General features: G+C 48.3%; 1 protein-coding gene across 1 annotated transcript in view; it reads left to right on the forward strand.

The window, feature by feature from the left end:
- Window positions 1-10071: 10071 nt before the first annotated feature.
- Window positions 10072-24125, forward strand: part of LOC140429358 (ras GTPase-activating protein 1-like) — a 374654-nt gene continuing 360600 nt past the window's right edge. The window contains exon 1 of the mRNA XM_072516226.1: window positions 10072-10720. Coding sequence (XP_072372327.1) covers window positions 10386-10720 — 335 coding nt within the window. The 5' untranslated portion in view covers window positions 10072-10385. The remainder of the gene's footprint in view (window positions 10721-24125) is intronic.

Consider the following 24125-nt stretch of genomic DNA (forward strand, 5'->3'; position numbering starts at 1 on the left):
TGTTCTTAATTGAATAGTTGGGGTGTAATCTCAGCACTAATTGGCTGATTCAAGAAAAACCACTCCCTGGTGTCTTTTCCCCTATCTCGGGTTCCTGCCCCAAATCTCAAAATCAGAAGGATTCCTTTCTTTGGATAATGTTGCTGGTTCTGGAATAAACGGGAGCTTTTCCACAATGGTCAGCGGAATCTCAAAAGAGATGATAATGTACAGGGAGAATAGGTCAATAGGCAAGTGACAAAATATTTATACTAGGAAGGAGGGGAAGCCAGAAGAATAAAATGAATTGGCATCAGCTAAAAGTAAATGGAATAATAGGATAAAGATAATAATATAATAATCTTTATTGTCACAAGTAGGCTTACATTCACACTGCAATGAAGTTACTGTGAAAATCCCCAAGTCACCACACTCCAGCGCCTGTTCGGATACGCTGAGGGAGAATTCAGAATGTCCAATTGACCTAACAAGCACGTCTTTCGGGACTTATGTGAGGAAACTGGAGCACCCAGAGGAAACCCACGCAGACACGTGGAGAACGCGCAGACTCCGCACAGACAGTGACCCAAGCCGGGAATCGAATCTGGGTCCCTGGAGCTGTGGAGCAACAGTGCTAACCACTGTGCTATCGTGCCGCCTAATTTTCACCTGTAAAACAATTTAGCAAGAGGAATATATAGAACAAGAATGAAATATGGTAGATTCATTATAAGTGGGGTACATTGATGGAAAGGTGGCTTAGGTAAAAAAATGGCCAAATTCGCATCAAAAATAAAAATAGGCTAACATATATGCATTGCAATGTACGTGAGTAATAACAAGGAAACTGGGAGTAATTATTTTCCAGGATGCTTCGGACTTAATAGTATCAACCAAAATCTGACTCCAACCTGAACAAAACTTGATAACAAACATATTTGTACTTAATCAGGAGAAAAGTGAAAGATAAGAAAAAAGACATGTTGCTAATAGAAACAAGAAAAGAGTACAAAGATAGTTGGAGCTTAAAGATATAAAGGACATTTGTAGGGATGTATTACAGATCTTCAAATTGTTTCTGTGAAACAAAATAGGAAATTGGCAATCAAATTGGAGATGTGAGTAGAAATAACACAATTTTTGTTCTGAGAGGTTTTAATTATTTGTTTACTGATTGGGACAGAAATGAATAGAGGAAACAGAATGGAGTTCCTATAATTTGTACAGATCTCCTTTAAACAGTATGTGGCACGGGCAGTACAGTGGTTAGCACTGCTGCCTCACCGCGCAAGGGCCAGCTTCAATTCCGGCCTTGGACTGTCTGTGTGGAGTTTGCACTTTCTCCCCGTGTCTGCGTGGGTTTCCTCCGGTTACCTCTCACAGTTCAAATATATGCAGGTTAGGTGGGGTTATGGAGATAGGGGCGGGGTAGTGGGCCCAGGTAGGGTGCTCTTTCAGAGGATAGGTGCTTATCCGACAGGCCAAATGGCCTCCTTCTATAGTAGGAATTCTATGCCAGGAAGCCTAAAAGGGTGCATGTGTTGCTACATCTGTTTATGAGTAATGAGATAGATAAGAAACATTCACAAACATTACTGTACAATTACAGGACATTTGGCCTTACCAGCCCATGCTGATAGATTAAATCTAAGTGAGCACCTTTGGAAGGGTGACCACAACGTGATAGGATCTCAAGATGGTGCTGGAATGTGGTGACTCTCTGCGAGTTCTCTCCCACAGAATCTCTTCCGAAATCTGTTACAACCATAATAACTTTTTAACATTTAATTCTAACACATTATCTCTCACCTTTCTCTTTTATGTTCGCCTACAGGTCTGAAGATCCTCCGACCAACCTGTGAGCAGGCCTTTGTGATCCGACACTGACCTAATCTGGCAGGACTCCTCCAGCGACTCAACCCTGCCTCGACCTGGAAGCAGAAGAAGCCGGACGTGGAAGTCCAACCCTGACGTCGCATAGAAATTGACCCGACTCCCGGAGCGCCCAACCCGGCCTAGGAAGCACCCCTGGCCTCCGGAGCGCACAAACCGGCTCCCAGAACTCCCGACTCAGCCGCCGACCATGAGACCCGGCCTGACCTGACCCGGAGAGACCCACCCAGCGCCTCGACTTACCGGCAGATGGAGAAAAGGAGAATCCCCATGAAGGCCCGACCAGGCCGACTCCAAGACCCGATTCCAGGAACGCCTAAACCGACCACCAACGCTGGCAACGAACTTGTGACCCGGCCCAACCTGACCCAAGAAGACCCTGCCAGTGATCCAAACCCAAACTAAACATCCCCAAAACGGCAGAGACACCACACGACGACCTGAACACGGCGAAAGGTAGAGTTGTACCACGGAACCCCAGGGCCCAACCAGATCGCGAACATGTCCCCCTGGCGCCCCCAAAATTGCAACCAGCACCCAGGACCCCGCCAGACGCAAACACTTACTTTCCATAAGGTCAGAATTCTCTCATCAGATCCAGGGACCATCCTGAAGTAGGCGCTGACCGAGGCAGCAAGGGAAACACGGCGGTCTGCAGGTGAGACTAAAACAACGCGGTTTCAAGTCTCCTCTCCCCAGCATTCTCCTGGCAAACGTCCAAGCCATTGAAAAGAAGCTGGATGAGCTTAATGCTAGACTTAACTGTCAGTGGGAAGTAAGAGACTGCTGTATGCTCTTGTTTCACAGAAACATGGCTCACCCCTGCTTCACCAGACACTGCCATACAACCTGAGGGCTTTTCAATACACCGGATGGACCTCACGGCATCATTGGGCAAAGCAAAGGGTGGAGGGGTTTGCCTCCTCATCAACACCTTCTGGTCCTTGGACATGAAGATCATGGAAAACTACTGCTCCCAGATCTGTAAAGTGCAGCCCATACTACCTTCCACAGCAGTTCACTTCTGCTATCATCTCGGTCTACATCCCACCCCAGGCAGAGGTGAAGAAGGTGCTTGATGCACTTTCTATAAATAATACTATAAATAACAATGAAACAGAATACCTGGAGGCCTTGTTCATTGTGATCGGAGACTTCAACCAGGCCAAACTCAAGAGTGTACTGCCAAAATTCCACTAACACATCTCCTATCCCACCAGGAGCACCAGCATCCTTGACCACTGCTGCACAAGCATCAAGAGTGCCTACTGTTATGGGCAAGGCGTTTTCAGAACCCCAAATTGTATCATGGAGTTCAACCAACCTCTCCCTTTAATGGATTTGTTGCTTTTCTTAGCACACGGCTTTTCCTCTAGGTGTGGGATTACAATTATGGACACGTGGGTTTTTAAACACAAAACACTGTTTATTCCATGAACTCAACTCAACATCTTAAATAAACATTGGATCTCTTAACACCCCTTACTTCAAAGATAACTCAGAAAATATTGCAACAGTAAATAACTCCTTAAAATGTTCCTTCAAACTTCCAAGAGACTTAACACCTTTAAACAGTATCACATCAGGTTAAAGGATATATTTTTTTTCTATAGAATGGCAGAGATATATTAGCTTGGGTGACTTCAGCTCCAGCACCTTGCTTTCTTCCTGCAAACTCTCTGGACACACACAGACACACCCAAGCTGCTTCCCAAACTGACTTTCTCCTTTTAATCAGATCACAGCAAACCAGAACTTCTCAAGCTGCTATCTCAAACTGGCTTTCACCTTTTAATCAGACCACAGCAAACCAGAACTTCTCAAGCTCTTTTCAAACTAACTGCAGCTCTCTGGAAACACACAGACACACACCAGCTCTTTTTCAAAACTGAAACTAAAAACCTGCAAAATGGCTGACCTAAAGCCCAGCTCCACCCACTCTCTGGCATCACTGTTTTCTTAAAGCTACATTGCTTTCACATCCATTTCTTAAAGGCACTCTTGCATGACACTACCGATCCATCCTCCGACCGCACTTCAGAAAATTGGACCACAAGACGGTGCAACCTCTCCCGGCATACAAGCAGAAACTTAAGTGGGAGAATCCGGTTAAGATGGTCGTGCAATGCCGGTCCGAGGCAACAGAAGAGCGTGACTGCTTGGAATCAGTGGGCTGGTCCATATTCAAAAACTCAGCGGCCAACCTAAACGAGTATGCCCCCACCATCACAGACTTCATCATCAAGTGTGTAGAAGATTGCGTGCCAAAGAAGGTAGTGCATTCCCCAACCAGAAATCATGGTTTAATGGGGAGATTCACTCCCTACTGAAGGCCAGGTAGAGGCGTTCAAGACATGCAACCCTGACTTATACAAGAAATCTAGGTACGACCTCCACAAAGGCATCAAAGATGTCAAAGACAATACCAGACTAAGCTAGTGTCATAAACTAACGACGCAGACTCTCGTTGGTTGTGGCAAGGGTTAAACAATATAACAGGCTACAAAGCAAAGCCGGAAACCAACACACCATTGTCAACTGTCCCAGCAGCCTCGGACACACCCATATCTATCATCACAGCTTCCGAAGTCAGATCGGCCTTCTTGAAAGCTAACCCTTGGAAAGCAACGGGTCCCAATGGAGTCCCTGGTCATTCAGTCAGATTCTGCACGGAACAACTGGTGGCTGTGTTTAAGGACATCTTCAACCTCGCCCTACTCTGTTCCGAGGTTCCCACCTGCTTCAAGAAGACCACCATCATACCGGTGCCAAAGAAGAACCAGGCAACATGCCTCAATGACTACCATCCGGTGGCCTTGACATATAACATTATGAAGTGCTTCGATGGGTAGTTCATGAAACATATCAATTCCATACTCCCAGAACGCCTTGATCCATTGCAATTCGCATACCGCCACAACTGGTCCACAGCAGACGCTATCTCCCTGGCCCTACACGCATTCTTGGAGCATCTCGACAACAAGGACTCCTATGTCAGACCCCTATTCATTGACTACAGCTCAGTCTTCAACACCATAATGCTAGCCAAGCTCATATCAGAGCTCCAAAACCTAGGACTTGGCCCCTCCCTCTGCAACTGGATCCTCGACTTCCGGACCCCAGACTACAATCAGTAAGGATAAACAACACCTCCTCCACGATAATCCTCAATACTGTGGCCCCGCAATGCTGCCTACTGAGTCCCCAACTATACTCCCTATACACACACAGTTGTGTGACAAATTTTGGCTCCAACTCCATTTACAAGTTTGCTGATAACCCGACCATAGTGGGTCAGATCTCGAACAACAGTGAGTCAGAGTACAGGAAGAAGATAGAGAACCTAGTGGTGTTGTGTAATGACAACAAACTCTCCCTCAATGTCAGCAAAACTAAGGATCTGGTCATTGACTTCATGAAACGAAGTATCGTACACACCTATGTCGGCATTAATGGTGCTGAGGTGGAGATGGTTGACAGCTTCAAATTTCGAGGTGCGCACATCACCAACAATCTGTCATGGTCCACCCATGTTGACGTTACGACCAAGAAAGCACAACAGCGTCTATACTTCCCCAGGAAACTAAGGACATTTGGTATGACCACATTGACTCTGACCAATTTTTACAAATGCACCATAGAAAGCATCCTATCTGGCTGCATCACAGCCTGGTATGGCAACTGCTCAGCCCAAGACCGTAAGAAACTACAGAGAGTCATGAACATATCTCAGTCCATCACACAAACCCGCCTCCCGTCCATTGACTCTATCTACACCTCCCGCTACCTTGAGAAAGTGGACAGCATAATCAAAGACCCCTCCCATCCGGGTTATTCTCTCTTCCAACCTCTTGTTATAGACTCCTGAATGACCCTCTTATGGACTGAACTGATCTCTTCACACATCTTCTCTACTGAGTAGTACTACATTCCGTAAGCTTCTCCCGATGTCTGTGTCTATGTATTTATAGAACATAGAACATAGAACGATACAGAGCAGTACAGGCCCTTCGGCCCACGATGTTGCACCGAAACAAAAGCCATCTAACCTACACTATGCCATTATCATCCATATGCTTATCCAATAAACTTTTAAATGCCCTCAATGTTGGCGAGTTCACTACTGTTGCAGGTAGGGCATTCCACGGCCTCACCACTCTTTGCGTAAAGAACCTACCTCTGACCTCTGTCCTATATCTATTACCCCTCAGTTTAAAGCTATGTCCCCTTGTGCTAGCCATTTCCATCCGTGGGAGAAGGCTCTCACTGTCCACTCTATCTAACCCCCTGATCATTTTGTATGCCTCTATTAAGTCTCCTCTTAACCTTCTTCTCTCTAACGAAAACAACCTCAAGTCCATCAGCCTTTCCTCATAAGATTTTCCCTCCATACCAGGCAACATCTTGGTAAATCTCCTCTGCACCCGCTCCAAAGCCTCCACGTCCTTCCTATAATGCGGTGACCAGAACTGTACGCAATATATTGTGTATCTATTGAATGTCCTATGTTTTTTCATGTATGGAGACCAATACTTCTCACTGTACCTCTGTTAACGTGACAATAAACTCAAATCTAATCCAATAAGGTTCAAGGTCCAACTAGAAAGGCCTATCTTTAGCAATTGTATTGCTAAAATGATCTCACAAAAGAAAAGAAAAGTGGCAGTGTCCTTGTAACAAGCTTTGGTTAGGCCTTTCTGAAAATTGTGTCCGATTGTGCTGGCCCCTACCCAGGCAAGGTAACATGGAGGCCCTGAAAAGGATTCAGGGATGGTGGTGAGTGGGTGCAACTGGATTGATGCATTGCTAAAAGCCCTTAATTATTTAATAAGATTAGAAAGCTGGGTCTATTGGCGTAGAAAATTGTAGACCTAATGGTTAGATAGAAAAAAGGGACATGCAATTAAATTGCAGAAGCCAATATTAAGTGTCAGGAAACTTTTTTCTTCATGAAGCTGTGGAACAAGCTTTTGGTTAATGCAGTGAGTTGGATTTTCTACAGTCATCCAAAAAGAAGCTGGATGAGATCCTTACTATTAATGTCACTATGTACAAAAGGTAAGCTGGGTACTGCACGACATGTCTTGTGGTCACTGCGTCCTCTGAACTTGTTTAATCACTTTCAGGGTCAGGGAGAGGTGTGTGACAGCCAAGGCTCAGTGGTACACAGCTCACTTCTGAGTCAGTTGTTTGTGAGTTCAAACCCCAAACCATGGATTTGAATTTCGGCTGATACTTCAGGGTAATTCTGAGGGCGTGTAGAACAAAGGGGTTGTCTTTCAGATGAGATATTAAACTGAGGTCCTGTCCACTGGGAACCAGTCCTAAATCCCACAATTCATGTCCTTGTTTTTCCACGTACTCATATCCTCTCAAAGCCCTGCTCCAAAATCCAGGCTCAAAACTTTGTACCGACTTCCCACATACTGCTTCTATTCTTAACTACCAGAACTCAAGTATCAGTTGATTTTGGAGCAAGGAAATTAATACAGAACAGGGAACAAGAAACAACAGAGAACAGATTGAAAGGCGGAGATACCTGAAGGCTCATTGGCAGTAATCAAAGAGACTCCAAAGGCTCAAATACATATTCCAGATGCAGCAGTAAGGAATGCGGCAATTTTTGGTGGTGTTCGCTTGCAGGTGAGATGTTAACAAGATCTGGGGCAAAATTCTCCCCCAACGGCGCGATGTCCGCCGACTGGCGCCAATCAGACGGGCATCGCGCTGGCCCAAAGGTGCGGAATGCTCCACATCTTTGGCGGCCTAGCCCCAACATTGAGGGGCTAGGCCGACGCCGGAGGGATTTCCGCCCCGCCAGCTGGCGGAAATGGCGTTTGTTGCCCCGCCAGCTGGCGCGGAAATGCGGCGCATGCGCGGGAGCGTCAGCGGCCGCTGACAGTTTCCCGGCGCATGCGCGGGAGCATCAGCGGCCGCTGAAAGTTTCCCGCGCATGCGCAGTGGGGAGAGTCTCTTCCGCCTCCGCCATGGTGGAGGCCGTGGCGGAAGCGCGCCATGGTGGAGGCCGTGGCGGAAGCGGAAGGGAAGGAGTGCCCCCACGGCACAGGCCCGCCCGCGGATCGGTGGGCCCCGATCGTGGGCCAGGCCACAGTGGGGGCACCCCCCGGGGTCAGATCGCCCCGTGCCCCCCCCAGGACCCCAGAGCCCGCCCACGCCGCCTGGTCCCGCCGGTAAATACCAGGTATGATTTACGCCGGCGGGACAGGCAATTTCTGGGCGGGACTTCGGCCCATTTGGGCCGGAGAATTGAACGGGGGGTCCCGCCAACCGGCGCGGCCCGATTCCCGCCCCTGCCCAATCTCCGGTACCGGAGACTTCGGCGGGGGCGGGATTCACGGCGGCCAACGGCCATTCTCCGACCCGGCGGGGGGGGGGGTCGGAGAATGACGCCCCTTGTCTCCGTTTTGGGTAGACCTAAAAGATTCCATCGCACTTTCTAGAGAGGCGGAGAGTTCTCTAGCTTACTAGCCTATATATCCCCATTACCAATACCTAAAACAGATGGTCTGATCTCTGGTTCTTATTTCTTTGCTGTTTTTGGGAGCTTGCTATGCGCAAATTGGTCACCATGTTTTTACATTACAATGGCGATTACACTTTTATTTCATTGGATGATTCTAGGCCCTGAAAGATGGTCCATTAACGCAGGTCCTCCTGGGAGTTTCCCGTTGCGATTGGGTTCCGAGCAGAGCAATTGCTTTGGGAGTCTGCTGTCAAGCATACAAATTACATATTCCCCGCCCAACAGAGCTGGCTTTTAATGATTAATGCCTTGAGAATATTTTGTTTATCAAACGGTCAACACAAAGATTTGGGGAAGAGCGAGGGGATCACAACTGCCTGGTAAACCACGAGCTTAGTCTCAGAAATTAAAATGCTCTAGGGATGTCATCAATGTATCCCTGAAGACGTTAAGCATACCTGGGAGAACCTGGTTTGTGACCAACCAAAATAGAGAAGCCTCATTCGGGTTGGCCTTTAGACGTAGTCACGCGAACATGCAGTGGCGAAGTTGAGGTGTCAGATGGGAGCATAAACCTCCAAACAATTCATCTTCCCAACCCTTCATGCCTCACACGTGGCAGCGTCTATAGATCACACATTGAATTTATCAGCCATTTCAGAACTCATCCGCCCTGAGGGACTGCCAAAGAAGAAAACAAGATAATTGCAGGTCTTTGTTCAGTTGCAGCATAAAAGGGGCAGGGTTAATAGCCCTGTCCATTAGTTTGGTATGTTAGTACTTGTGATTACAGCTATTTGGTCCGAGGGCAAACGCCAACACGGACCAGTTGCACCGAAAACCAGGTTTCCTTGCTGTGATTCCAATATATTTTAAATAGTTTTTCATTACGTTCAATACGTAAAATCAGAATTTTTATTTTAGAGAAATATTGTGATAAAAATAAATAAGGAAGTTGAGGTTTACTGCATTTTTGCGCAACAACCTCATTCATGTACATTTATAGAAAGGATGCGGAAGTTTGGACATCTGAAACTGGGCTGTCGACATCGAGGAAGAGTCATAGGTGAGATCAGGGAATGAAGCAGATTCCCAAGTGATTGAAACACCCGAGACTGCCTAATCTTCAAAAATAATACCTAGTTCTTCAGGCAGAGGAAAATAACTTTGCTTCTAAACTAAAAATGAAACTTCTGAGGTGAAAAATGCTGTGCAGCAAAATATCCTGCACATTTAAAGTCAGGTTGAATAAACTTGGTTGCCATCACGGGGCACGACTAACAAGCAGCTTCCTTCATAATCACACACACAGACATACAAACATTGCCCACGCATCCTGATTTCTTGTAGCCTTAGGTGTGGCGGGATTGCAGAGCACATCGCTTCCCGGACAGCAGTCGATTTCTCGGGCCTTAATAGGACACGGTACCAGTAAAGTTGCGCAAGAAAGCGAGTGGCCCAAAGAGAGGAAGAAAGGATTGACTTCGCGTACACTCTGTGTTTGTACTGCTGACAGGCAAGGGCCCGGACCCGATCGCGTGCGTCAGCTACGGTTCAACGGCCACACCGCGAGCTGTGGATCGCTTGCGCCAAACCCCCCCCCCCCCCTCTGTAAGTGAGCGATCTCTCCCCCACCCCCCTAGTCAGTGAGCGACCTCTCTCCTCCCTCCTCCCGGTGCCAGTGAGCGATCTCTCCCCCACCCCCTAGTCAGTGAGCGATCTCTCCCCCCTCCCCCCGTCAGTGAGCGATCTCTCTCTCCCCCCCACCCCCCGGTGCTACTAATTGGCCTCTTCCCTCCTCCCACGGAGTTGGTGAGCGAGTGGTTTTGCGATCTCCCCGCCCCGCCACTGACTGTGACTGACGGAAGGAAGACAGATGAAGTCATGAACTCTCCACTCCGCTGAGTGCTTCAGTAAAGTTGCTTCTTCACCTTCCCCATCCGAGCCCTGTTGCATGTTTTTATATAGATAAAAGTTTCTGCTGTCTCCACCCCCCCCCCCCCTCCCCATTGTGTGCGGGGCTGTGACCATGATGGCGGCGGAAGTGGGGAATGAATGCCTGTTGGCGGCGTCTGTGACTGTGGCGGCTCTGGGTGAAGATGGAGAGACGGTTGTTTTCCAGCCTGCGCCGCAGAAAGTGTCGGACTCGGGCTCAACGCGGCCCCTCCAGTCCGAACCATCGCCCTCCTCATCACCGCCTGGGGGCCCGCTCCTTTCCGAGTCTGCTGTCAGCGCCGTTGCCCCTACCCCTGTCTCCGGCACCCCTGCCCTCCCCTTGCCCCCAGACGAAGTGGATTCTTTCGACGGCCATGAGTTTGAAGAGGAAGAAGTGGAGATCCCGCTGACGGCTCCTCCGACTAACCAGTGAGTAATGACCTAGAGAGATGGCCTGTCCCAGGCAGCGGCCCAGGGGCTTGTCAAGGGAGGGAGGGAAGACAGCTTCCCGAGAACAAAGAAACAGCCGCGGCCTCGACATCACACCTGAATCCTAGCAGTTGTAAACACAAAACTCATGGAAAGAGGACAATGCAAACATGCTGTTTGTTGCAGGAGTGCAAATTCATGGGTCAATTATAGCCGGAAACTCGTTTTCTCGCTTTTGTTTACTCCATGCAGATTGAGGTTTTAAATGTCCGAGACGTTCAAAATTGCCCCCTTGCTGAGCAATACACGTTTTAACTTGTTTGGTGCTGTAGATGATGAAATAATCTAGGTTGCAGATTGTTTTCATTTCTGTAAATTGTGCTGGGAGTTGGGAGCGGATATTAAAAGTATGCAGCATAACTTTGGGAGGAAACCGGGACCACCTGAAAATGTGTTGCCTTTTGTGCATCCCGTATGTTGTATTAGTTACTGTTCAACTATGTTGCTTGAATTCTGTCTTCTACATCTGGTGAGCCGCTTCAAATGACAACATAGTTGCTTAATTTATGGCAGAGCAGGAATGTTGTAATATTAAACTTGTACTTTCAGCGAACGGTTACTTACGCATTTGAAAGGGACAGACATATTGTAAAATTTCCAAATATTTGACAAATTTGTTCAGGGAAGTGTAGGTCAGCGTTACTGTCAGAATGAACTATTTGGGAGTCAATGAGCGTTTCAGGTTATCATCGTGCAGATGGTTCAAGGAAGTGTGTGGTTTGAGATTCCTGGTTATCAATTCCCAGGTGCGCTCTGCCAACGAATGAAACCCCTATTTGTTAAACTGCTAACTTATTTAGTATCATAATTATAAGTTATGAACATTTTAGTACCTGTACCAACCATACGTAGATGTTTTTGACTTTATTCAGGACAGTAGTCTCCCACCTATCTTGCCTGTGACAATGCTGAATCTACATTGTTGGTCTTTAATTCAAGTTCCCTTCTCTTTCCCTATTTTTCCTTTAACATTTTCCCTCTTAACTCCTGTGATTTACATTTTTGGTCACTTCTGGTTATAATTTCAGTGCAAAATATTTGTTTATGGTTTTCAAAAAAAGTATATTTATTGAAGTTTTATATCATAACAATATAACAAACAATCAACCAACAAAGATGTAAGAGTACAGCCAAAAAGTTACAAACAAATTCCCAATAAGAAACACAAACTAAAAACTAAATACTACAAATAAACCCCCTAACAGGCACTTTCGGTGGCGGTGATGGGCAGAGCGGGCGCACATCAGGTGGCTGTCCTCCCAAACAAAACCAACAGGCAATTTATCGACAGTTTCGGCCTAAAAAGCCCACCTAAACCCAGCCAAAGGCGAAAGAAGCATAATAGGAACATACCTGGAAATAATAAATCGAGGGGACGGTGAGACATTAGGAGCAGAAGCAAAGAAAAGGGGCAGGAGCCGTGGGCACGCAGACAGGCAGCCCCAGGAGACGAGATGGAGGATCAGGCGAACCAGGAAGGGGAAAAGCTGGTGAACCGAACAGCGGAGCAGGAACAGGACACGGTGAACTCCTCCCGCCAGCACACAGGGGGAGGAATGGAGAAGTGTGCTGAAAAGGGAGCTAAACGCCATGAAGGAGGTGATCAGGACGGAGCGACACATGATGATGAAGGGGGTGATGTTGGAGGCGACGAACAACTGGCATCGAACCATAGAAGGCCTGGGAAGGAAGGTGGAGGCGCAGGAGAAAACAATCCTGGAGTTGGAGAAGGCCGCCTCGGACCAGAGCGACAGGATTGTAGCTCTGGAAACCGAGGTGAGAAGGTTGGTGACGACCCAGAGGAGCCTAAGAAGGAAAGTGGAGGACCAAGAAAACAGTCCAGAAGACAGAATGTAAGAATAGTGGGCCTGCCAGAGGGGATGGAGGGCAGAGACCCAACGGGCTAAATCGCCCAAATGCTGGGCAAGCTAGTGGGGAGGGAGGGCTTTCCAAAGCCCCCAGAAATGGACAGGACACACAGGTCCCTTCGACCCAGGCCCAAAGCCCGGGTGCAGCCCAGAGCAATTATCGTAAAGCTGCACCTGTTCCAGGACCGGGGAAAAATCTTAAGGTGGGCACGTCAGACAAAACTATGTAGGTAGGAAGGAAAAAATATAAGGGTGTACCAAGACAGGACCAGAGCCAGACAAGTACTGGGAGGGGAGCCATCGTATTAGCAAGGAGGGCCAACACGTAGGGCAGAAAGAAAGGAGGGCCGCGGCGCACCTCTCAGGAGAGGGAGCGCCTGGCACAAAGAGGGGATGGGGACGGAACAAAAGGGAAGGAAGAACACAGGGTGGGGGAAGAGGGGCTGGGGTGGGGGGGTCGAGGGAGTGCAGAACAAAAAAGAAGCAAAGGGAAGGTTGAGGCAGAGAAACTGAACCGACACAGGCCTTGGCAGGCATGGAGCAAGGCGAGGAACCAAGATGGCGCCGCAAACAGCCACTCGGGAAGGCATCAGAACGAAGGGAGACCACGGAGTGCAGGGACGCATCCACGTGACGTACACATAGTTGGCGGCCATGTTGGGTGCCCCTTGGACAAAGAGAAACCCCAGAGCGCTGGGGACTGACCTCATGGTGAGAGCGGCCACCGTGGCCATTTTGGACAGCCCCCTAACAAAGGGAAACCCCGGAATGCAGCGGCTCGTCCAACAGGTAAGTATGGGTGGTCCTGCAAGACGGGGGGGTCAGAAATCCCCCACCAGGATTGTTACCTGGAACGTAAGGGGACTTAACGCCCCAGTGAAAAGATCCAGAGTCTTCACCCACTTAAGAGGCCTAAAAACCGACATAATCTACATACAAGAGAAGTACCCAAGGGCGAAAGACCAACTGCTGGTAAGGAAGGTATGGGTGGGACAGACATACCACTCATGTTACGGGACGAGAGCAAGGGGAGTAACAATACTAATCAACAAGAAGACGAGGGGGACGTTACGTCATGGTCGGGGCACCAATGGGGTAAATGTGTACGCTCCCAACTGGGACGACGTAGAATTCCTAAAGAAGACCATGCCAGGCTGGCATGTGGTGGAGTGGTTAGCACTGGGACTGCAGCGCTGAGGACCCGGATTCAAATCCCGGCCCTCGGTCACTGTCCGTGTGGAGTTTGCACATTCTTTCCATGTCTGCGTGAGTTTCACCCCCACAACCCAAAGATGTGCAGGTTAGGTGGATTGGCCACGCTAAATTGCCCATTAATTGGAAAAGAAATAATTGAGTACTCTGAATTTATTTTAAAAAAGAAGACCATGGCAGAAATCCCCGACATTGACACACACCAACTTGATTATGGGGAGCGACTTTAACTGCGTGCAGGACTCACTGACCGACCAATCAAACCCCAGAACAGGGATAGAGACTGGCATGGCTAGGGAACATGGGGCTTTTATGGAGCAGATGGGGGCGGTGGACCCATGGAGTTTCCTGCACCCAGTAGAAAAGGAATTCTCATACTTTTCACAAGTGCACAAGGAGTACACCCGTATTGCCTTCTTTGCAATGGGAAATCAGTGCTTCCAGGCTTCACGGGAGCGGAATACTCCACGATCGTTATCTCTGTCCACGTTCCACACTACATGGATGTGAGGTTGGAGACAGGCCGTACCCAGTGTCCCATATGGAGGCTGGACACGGACATCTGGGCCGACAAGGCCTTCTGCCAAAAAATATCACGGGCCATAGGCGATTACGTTAGTAACAACCAAAACGGAGAGGTCTCACCCTCCACGTTCTGGGAGGCCTTGGAGGAGAGATCACAGTCTAAAAGGCCAGCAGAGATAGGGAAGAGAGGGTGGCCGGGCAACGACTAGTTGACTCCATTCTGGAAGTCGACAAAAAATACTCCGAGGCCCCGACCGTAGAGCTGCTGGCGGAGAGGAAGGAGCTGCAAATGGACTTTAACCTGCTATCCACCAGGAAAGCAGTGTACCAACTCCGGCAGACACGGGGGATCTTCTACGAACACGGAGATAAGGCTGGTCACCTATTGGCTCACCAGCTGAGTAAGCAGGCAGCCAAGAGGGAAATAGCGCAGATAAAGGATAACAGAGACAGACTGGTAGCGGAACTAAAGGAGGTCAATCGGGCATTTGAGACCTTCTACCGGGGACTGTACACTTCCGGATGGGGACGTGGGGATGAAACAGTTCCAAGATGGACTGGAACTACCAGTTGTTGGGGAAGACAGAAGGGGGAAGCTGGAAGCCAATAGATCTGGAGAAATCATAGAGAGCATCAACTCCATGCAGGCAGGGAAGGCCGGGTTCCTGGCGGACTTCTACAAAACATTTGCACCACTCTTGGCCCCACACCTAAGGGACATGTTCGTGGACTTACTGGCAAGGGGCACCCTGCCCATCCCGCTGGCGCATGCCACAATTTCACTGATACCCAAAAAAGATAACGGAATGTGATCATACAGACCCATTTCACTGCTGAATGTGGACGCGAAAATAATCGCAACGGTCCTGGCCAAAAGACTGGAGGGCTGCGTATCGGAGGTGGTCGCAGAGGGCCAAAGTGGCTTTGTCAAGGGTAGGTAGCTCACAGCGAACATCAGGTGGCTGCTGAATGTAATAATGACCCCCCCCCTGGGGAGAGAAAGAGGTGATCGTCTCCCTCGATGCAGAAAAGGCCTTCGACAGAGTAAAATGCAAGTACCTCCTCAAAGTAATGGAACGGTTTGGGCTAGGAGTGGGGTTCACCGCCTGAGTGAGACTCCCGTACAACGCTCCCAAGGCGAGCGTCCGAACTAACACCACCAGCTCTGGATATTTCCAGCTGCAGAGAGGAATAAGACAGGGCTGCCCCCTGTTCCCACTCTTGTCGCGCTAGTGATCGAACCTCTGGTGATAGCCTTGAAATGAATGAAAATGAAAATCGCTTATTGTCACAAGTAGGCTTCAAATGAAGTTACTGTGAAAAGCCCCTAGTCACCACATTCCAGCGCCTGTTCGGGGAGGCTGGTATGGCAATTGAACCGTGCTGCTGGCCTGCCTTGGTCTGCTTTCAAAGCCAGCGATTTAGCCCTGTGCTAAACCAGCCCAGTTGCAATGTTGCAATAAACCAGCGGGATGCGAAAAGCTGGAAGGGCATCCGGAGCGGAGGCAGAGAGCACAGAGTCTCACTCTATGCAGATGACCTGCTCCTCTATGTCTCGAAGTCACAGGAGGGACTGAAGGCAATACTACAGGTCCTGAAAGAGTTTGGAACCTTTTCGGGCTAAAAACTTAACCTGGGCAAAAGTGAGGCATTCCCAGTGAACCCAAATGGGGGAGGGACAGAGCTGGAGGGGCTCCCGTTTAAAACGGCCCAGAACAGACTCCGTTACCTGGGGATCCAGATAGCCTGAGACTGGACACAGATCCACAAGTGGAATCTGACCAGCCTGGTGGAGGAAGTAAAAAAGGACCTACAAAGGTGGGGCTCACTCCAACTCTCCCTGGCGGGGAGAGTGCAGACGATCAAGATGAACATACTGCCGAGGTTCCTCTTCCTGTTTAGATCCATACCGATCTGCCTAATCATGGCGTTTGTGTGTGTGTGTGTGTGTGTGGGGGGGGGTAAGAATCCGAAAATTTCCAAACCAACATTGCAAAGAAGGAAAAACCAAGGGCTTGGCTTTACCGAACCTACAATACTACCAGTGGGTAGCAACGGCAGAAAGAGTGAGGGGATGGGTATACAAACCCGGCACAGAGTGGGTACAGATGGAGGAGGTCTCCAATAAAGGAATGCTCCTCCGGGCCCTGGCTATAACAGCAATCCCATCCCCCTCAACAAGATACACAATGAGCCCAGTGGTAGCGGCCACGCTGAGAACGTGGGCCCAGCTGAGACAACACTTCGGGCTAACTAAAATGGTCCCCATCTGCGGCAATCACAGATTCCCCCCCAGCCGTGCTAGATACCACCTTCAAAAGATGGAGACGGGACGGGGACACACTTATCAGTCGGGGACTTTTACGTAGGGCACAGACTGGCGACACTGGACGAACTGACGAGGAAGTGGAAACTAGCAAAAGGGCAGGAAATGAGACACCTCCAAATAAAACACTTCCTCTGCAGAGAGACAGTAGGGTACCCCGGGGCCCCAGTAAACACACAACTAGAGGACCTGATGGGCATGTGTTGCACAGAGCGCACCTGACCAGAACCCGACTGAGCAGGTTCTTCCCGGAGGTGGAGGATAAATGTGAACGGTGCCAGAATGGCCCGGCCAACCACGCCCACATGTTCTTGGCTTGTCCCAAGCTTGCTGGGTTCTGGACAGCCTTCTCCGAGGCAATGTCCATGCTGTGGGGGTGAGGGTGAAACCATGCCCAATAGTGGCAATCTTCGGGCTATCGGAGCAACCAGAGCTACACATGGGGAAGGGGGCTGACGCCCTTGTTTTCGATTTCCTAATGGCAGCCGGAGAATCTTGCTCGGTTACCAATCAGCAGCACCGGCCATATCTGCAGACTGATTTGATGACCTCTTGGAGTTTCCCCACCTGGAGAAGATTAAGTATACCATCCGAGGGAGGCTTGCTAGATACTTGGGGCAGTTTGTCGGCCTGTTCCAAAACCTGTTCGAGACCAGCAACGAGGAGTAAGTTAAGAATAAAAAAACAAGATAGATGAGGAACCAAAGGACTGTGCAACCCGGGGGAAGGGGAGAGAAGGGGGAGGGAGGGAGGGGGAAGGGACAGGCGAGGGAGGGAGGGAGGGGGAAGGGACAGGGGGAGCAAGCAAGGGAGGGGGGCACGGGGACGGGAGGGGAGGCACCATAGACCGACCCAGAGGGCGGCGAAATGTATATAGGACCAATTAAAAGAAAGAAGAAATAAATCTTTCCGTACAATAAAGTAAATTAACACGGGTAAGAAAAATGCGATGTGTATATATACAATTGTTTATAAATATGAGAAATGCTAGTAAAAAGATTTAAAAAAAAATAAACCCCCTAACAGCTGATGGTGTCTAGATCCTTAAAGAGGAAATAAAAGATTACCATCTAAGGTAGAACTTCCCCACCCACCCCCTGATAGTATATTTAATATTTTCTCAGTGCAGGAATGTCATTAAATTGTCCGGCTAGAAGTACTGGGCAGGATGGGGGACTTCCAGCTACCAGTGAGGCAATAGTGACAACATCCACCCCTACCCCAGAGTGAAAAGCAGGTAAATCTGAGACCCAAATATGGCGACCAATGGACATGGCTCTAGAACCACCCAAAGAATCTTCGATACTGTGTTGAAAAAGAAACCCAGAAGCTGCCAAATTTGGGGCAGGACCAAAACAATGTGTATGGTTAGCTGGGGCAAGCGACCAACGACACACTTGTCCTCCACATTTGGGGAAAAACAGACTTATCCTTGCCTTGGTCAAGTGCGCCCTGTTGTGATTCTTGTTTTACCTTCGAATGAAAGTCGATAGTTCCGTTGATTGGAGGTGTCAAAAATAGAACTTTATTGCTAATTGTTCACTTGAATAAAAACTGATTCAAAAATAAAATATCAAATGACATAAAAGGGTCATTGGCATAATGATTGGCACAATCACATGGCATAAAACATAAAAGCATAAAAAAATCACTTTAAACATTAGCAAACAGATGATTCAAGAATGCAGGAATTCAGGAACAAGACCTCGACCACGAGGTCCTACTTTTAAGGGAATTTTTAACTCTGGTTTAATCCCTCATTTACTCTCATTGGTTTCTGCTGAGACATCCTGGTTTGTTCAAATGGATGTCTGTTATTTAGAGGATGGTTTATCCCGTACCAGCCTCCCCGAACAGGCGCCGGAATGTGGCGACTAGGGGCTTTTCACAGTAACTTCATTGAAGACTACTCGTGACAATAAGCGATTTTCATTTCATTTCATTCAGTCCATTTCATCAATCAAACATTGGACATTACTGAAGATTGACTGGTGCCTGTCAAAACTAGCTCAGCGTCTGCGTGCGCAGTCTTAGGAAAATTACTGGATAGGTTTCTCACGCCATAGCTCGGCCCGGATACCTTGCTGTAACTGATTAGTTGATGCACTCTTATGCTGAATACACTGTAATACAATGGCTAATTCATTATTTGAAACATTGACTGAAACAATGTCTAGATTCCCACAGTCATGACACTGGAATACAATGGCTAATTCATTATGTGAAACAATGACTGGATTCTCACGGTCAAGACACTTTTAATAATGTTACCTCCCAGCTAATTGTATTCAATTAGACCCTAAAACTATGAATAAATCTATACTCGCATCAATAACACTTTGAACTTGATTAAATTCAATCGGGCACAAGAGGACATGGAGTTGACCCTGCAGAGAGCTTCCCGCCAAGCCTCATCAGTAAGCACAAGACCCAGCTTCCTCTCCCATCTTGCCTTCACCCCATCCAGTGGGGTGGGATCTGGCAAGAGGAAATAGCCATGCAGGTCTGAGAAAGACCCCTTGCCAGGTTGAGCCATGGATAAAACCTTCTTCAGCGAGAAGGAGGGTGGGGGTCAAAGGAAAGTAAGGAAAAACTTAATGGGTAAAGTCACATCTGAAAATAACGAAAGAGGCTAGAATTGGGCAACTGAAATTTATAAGCCAGCTCCCGAGAACTGGCAAATCTCCCCTCTAAAAATATGTCACTAAAATGCTCAAGTCCCTTTGCTTTCCAAGATTTAAATAAGGGTCCAAACCAGAAGGTAAGAAGAGGTGATTGTTATAAATATGTGCCAAAGGAAACAGGGAGCAAAGCTTAAAACCGTTTCCAAATCCTGAGGGAGGAGACCACCATCGGATTTGAGGAAAGTAGCAGGAGAGAAGGGCAGTGGTGCAGTAATTATGGCATGAAGAGTCGAGGTAGTGCATGAGAGAGCCTCCATTCTGCCCCAAATCTAATCGGGGCACTAATCCACTGCAAAATCTTTTGGATGTTAGCAGCCCAGTAGTAAAACAATAAATTTGGGAGAGGCAAGCTTCCCGCCTAGCTGTCTCTTTGGAGTAGAACAAACACTGCAGATTTTGGGACTCTTACCCGTCATAATGAAAGCAGAAATCAATTTGTTAGCCTTAAAAAAGGATTTGGGCAAAATAATTGGCATGCATAGAAAGAAAAAGAAAAACCTAGGAAGCACATTCATTTTAATTATTTGGATCTTACCCGCCAGAGGCAGAGGGAGGTTGTTCCACCTCTGTAGATCCGCACTGACATCAGTCTTGGGTGGTTTAATTTATGGAGTGGTGCCTACCTTATGGGCCACCCGGATTCCCAAATAATGGAAACTGGTATTGGAAAGGTCAGGAGCGAAACTGAGCTCTTCTTCCGGGGGATTCACCGGAAAACACTCTAGCCTAAATTGAATTTATAACTGGAGAAGGAGCAAGATATATTAAGGGTCTTCATTATGCTGTCTATGGAGCGAGCTGGGTCTGTAATGTACAGAAGTTGATCATCCACATAAAGCGATAGCCGATGCTCCACCCCATCCAGACAAATACCCTTCCATTGATCAGAGACCCTTGGGCTATAGAGAGAGGCTCTGGTGCCAAGGCAAATAAAAGAGGGCAGTCCTGTCTAGTGCCCCCACCCAAGGGGAAGTGATCTGAATGTAGAATGTTCGTGTGAAGGCTGGCAGTAGGGACATTATACATCAGATGAATCCAGCAGGCAAATTTATGACAAATCCGAATCTCCCGAGAATCTCTGATAGACATTCCCATTCCACCCGATGAAAGGCTTTTTCAGCATCCAGAGACACTATAACCTCAGGCTCGGGTGCTGGGGAGGGGGAAAGAATAATGCTTAAAAGTTGACGTATATAGGTCGACAATTGTTGGCCCTTCAGAAAGTCTGTTTGATCCTCCGAATTTATACCTGGAATGGAAGGATTCAGCCAGAGCGCCAGAACTTTGGCCAGCAGCTTAACGTTGTGTTTAAAAGTGAGATGGGCCAGTATGAGCCGCATTCAGCTGGGTCTCTGTCTCCCTGAAGGAGCAAAGAAATAAGAGGCCTGAGTGAGGATTGGGGGCAATGAACCCTGAGACAGTGAGTCATTAAACATATCCAAAGGACCTGTTCCTTTTGCTTGGGGTGGCACAGTGGTTAGCATTGCTGCCTCACAGCACCAGGGACCCGGGTTCGATTCCAACCTCGGGTGACTGTCTGTGTGGAGTTGTACGTTCTTTCCGTGTCTGTGTGGGTTTCCTCTGGGTGCTCCCGTTTCCTACAAAAGTCCAAAGATGTGCAGGTTAGGTGGATTGGATATGCTAAATTGCCCCTTAGTGTCCAAAGGTTAGGTGGGGTTATGGGAATTGGGCAGGGGGGGGTGAACTAGGTTGGTGCTCTTTCAGATTTAGATTGATTGTCACGTGTACCGAGGTACAGTTAAAAGTATTGTTCTGCGTACAGTCCAGGCAGATCATTCCAAACATGAAAAACATAAGACACACAATAAATACACAATATAAATACATAGACATGGGGGAAGCATATTGAGTATAGTGCTGACAACAGTAGAGAAGAAGCGTAGAGAGGTCAGTTCAGCCCATAGGAGGACCATTCAGGAGTCTGGTAACAACGGGTAAGAAGCTGTTTTTGAATCTGTCCATACGTGTTTTCAGACTTTTGTATCTTCTACCCGATGGAAGAAGTTGGAAGAAATAACAGCCGGGTGGGAGGGGTCTTTGACTATGCTGCCTGCTTTTCCTAGGCAGTGGGAGGTGTAGCCCGAGTTGATGGATGGGAGGCAAGTTTGTGTGATGGACTGGGCTTTATTCACGACAGTTTCTTACGGTCTTGGGCTGAGCAGCTGCCATACCAAGCAGAGGGCCGTGCAGGCACGATGGGCTGAATGGCCTCCTTCTGCAAGATAGGGATTCCATGATTAAATGAACTTGAATAGACGTGAAGGTTTCCACTTTGGATGGAGAAACCGAATGGCAGAGTATTATTTAAATGGTGATAGATTGGAAAATGTTTCTAAAATATTTATATTAAAGGCATTTTGCGTAGATAAATTAAAATGTCAGAAGACCAAACATCAACATGCCCAACGTCCCCTGACACCAACACCCAAACTGACCCTCCATCCTGCTGACCCATCAATTCACCTTGAAGAAATCAATGAACGGTTTCCACCTCCAGGTGAACCCCTCCTCCGACCGCCGCAAGGCGGACTCGATCTTTTCAAAATGCATGAATTCTGCTAGGTTACTCACCCATACCCCCTGCCTTCGGCGGCTCCATATATCAGCAGCACAACAAGATCTGTCTCGGGGCTATCAGAGAGGCAAAGGTCGATATGTCGGCCACTCTCCCACCTGGACACCTGGATCTTCCAACACACCAAATAGCGGCACCTGCTGAGGCCGTCCCCACGCCCAGAATCTCAGCCATCATGTCCGAAAACCCCTGCCAGAACCTAGCCTCCTTTCCTGCCCTCTAGCATTGATCGGGAACACCTCACTCGTCCCCATGTTCAATTTATACCCCGGAACCCAGCCAAATTCCCTCAAAATCTCAATGATCCTTTCAAAGCTTCCCACCGAGTCCAAAATATATAACAATAGATTGTCCGCATTCAGCTTTCGCACATTCGCAGACAACTTGCACCCATTCACAAATCCTGTCTGGTCCTCCCCTATCACCACTGGGACGCAATCCTCTATCCGCGACGCTAACACCTCCGCGAACAACTTAGCATCAACGTTAAGCAATGATATCGGGCGGTACTACCTACACACTGCTCCGGGTCTTTATCTTTCTTCAATAACAGGGAAATGGATGCCTGCGACAATGGGGGCGAGGGGGGGGGGATCCCGGGGGAGATCCCGGGGGATCCCTTGCCTCAATATACATCCTCATTAGCAGAGACCTCAACTACGCACCAACCATCTTGCAAAACTCCACTGGGACCACCCGGCCCCGTGGTCTTTCCTGCCTGCATCGCATCAACGCCGTCCATCACCTCCCTCAGTCCGAGCGGGGCCCCCAATCCCTGCGCCCTCTCCTCCTCCACCCTAGGGAACTCCAACCCATCCAGGAAGCATCTCATCCCCTTCTCCCCAGGCTGCGGCTCCAACTCGTGCAGCCTTCTATAGAAGGCCTCAAATACCCTATTTATCCCTCTGGGACTGACACCACCGTGCCCCTCTCATCCCTCACCCTACCAATCTACTCCGCCACTGCCTGTTTCCTCAGCTGGTGGGCCAGCATCCTACTCGTCTTTTCCCCGTACTCTTACACTGCCCCTCTGGCTCACCGCAATTGCCCTACCACCTTTATCATGGACACTAACCAGAATTCCATCTGGAGTCTTTGTCTCTCCTTTAACAACCCCTCCTCTGGCGCCACCGAGTACTTCCGATCCACCCTCAGAATCTCATCTACCAGCCTTGCTCTCTTGTCCCTATGCGCTCAGATCAAAATAAATTTGCCCCTAACTACCGCCAGTGAATTGAATTTGATTATTGTCATGTGTGCTGAGGTTCAGGGAAAAATATTGTTCTGCCTACAGTCCGGAAAGATTGTTCCGCCTACAGTCCGGAAAGCTTGTTCCATACATGAAAAAACATAGGCCAGGCATAAATACATAATGTAAATACATAGGCACAGGCATCGAGTGAGCATACGAAGTGTAGTACTACTCAGTAGAGAAGATGTGTGAAGAGATCAGTTCAGTCCACAAAATGGTCATTCAAGAGTCTGGCAACAGTGTGGAAGAAGTTGTTTTTGAACCTGTTAGTGCGTGTTTTCATACTTTTGTATCTCCGGCCCGATGGAAGAAGTCGGAAGAGAGACTAACCCAGGTGGGACGGGTCTTTGATATGCTGCCCGCTTTCCCAAGGCAGCTGGAGGTATAGACAGAGTCAATGGATTGGAGGGGGGGTTCACGTAATGGACTGGGCTGTGTTCTCTATAGTTTCTTACGGTCTTGGGACGAGCAGTTGCCATACCAGGATGTGATGCAGCCAGATAGGATGCTTTCAATAGTCCATCCGTAAAAATTGGTCAGAGTCAATGTGGACATGCCAAATTTTCTTTGTTTGCTGTTGTGCTTTCTTGAGCGTAGTGTCAACGTGGGTGGACCAGGACAGATTTTTGGTGATGTGCACACCTAGGAATTTGAAGCTGTCAACCATCTCCACCTCTGCACCATTGGTGCAGACGGGTCTGTACAGAAGTCAATGACCAGCTCTTTAGTTTCGCTGACGTTGAGGGAGAGATTGTTGTCGTTAAACCATGCCACTGAGTTCTCTATCTCCCCCTTGTACTCTGACTCATCATTGTTCGAGATCCGACCCACTACGGTCGTGTCATCAGTAAATTTATCGATGGAGTTTGAGCCAAATTTTGC

Source organism: Scyliorhinus torazame, chromosome 9 (assembly GCF_047496885.1).
Source record: "Scyliorhinus torazame isolate Kashiwa2021f chromosome 9, sScyTor2.1, whole genome shotgun sequence".
Taxonomy (NCBI): domain Eukaryota; kingdom Metazoa; phylum Chordata; class Chondrichthyes; order Carcharhiniformes; family Scyliorhinidae; genus Scyliorhinus; species Scyliorhinus torazame.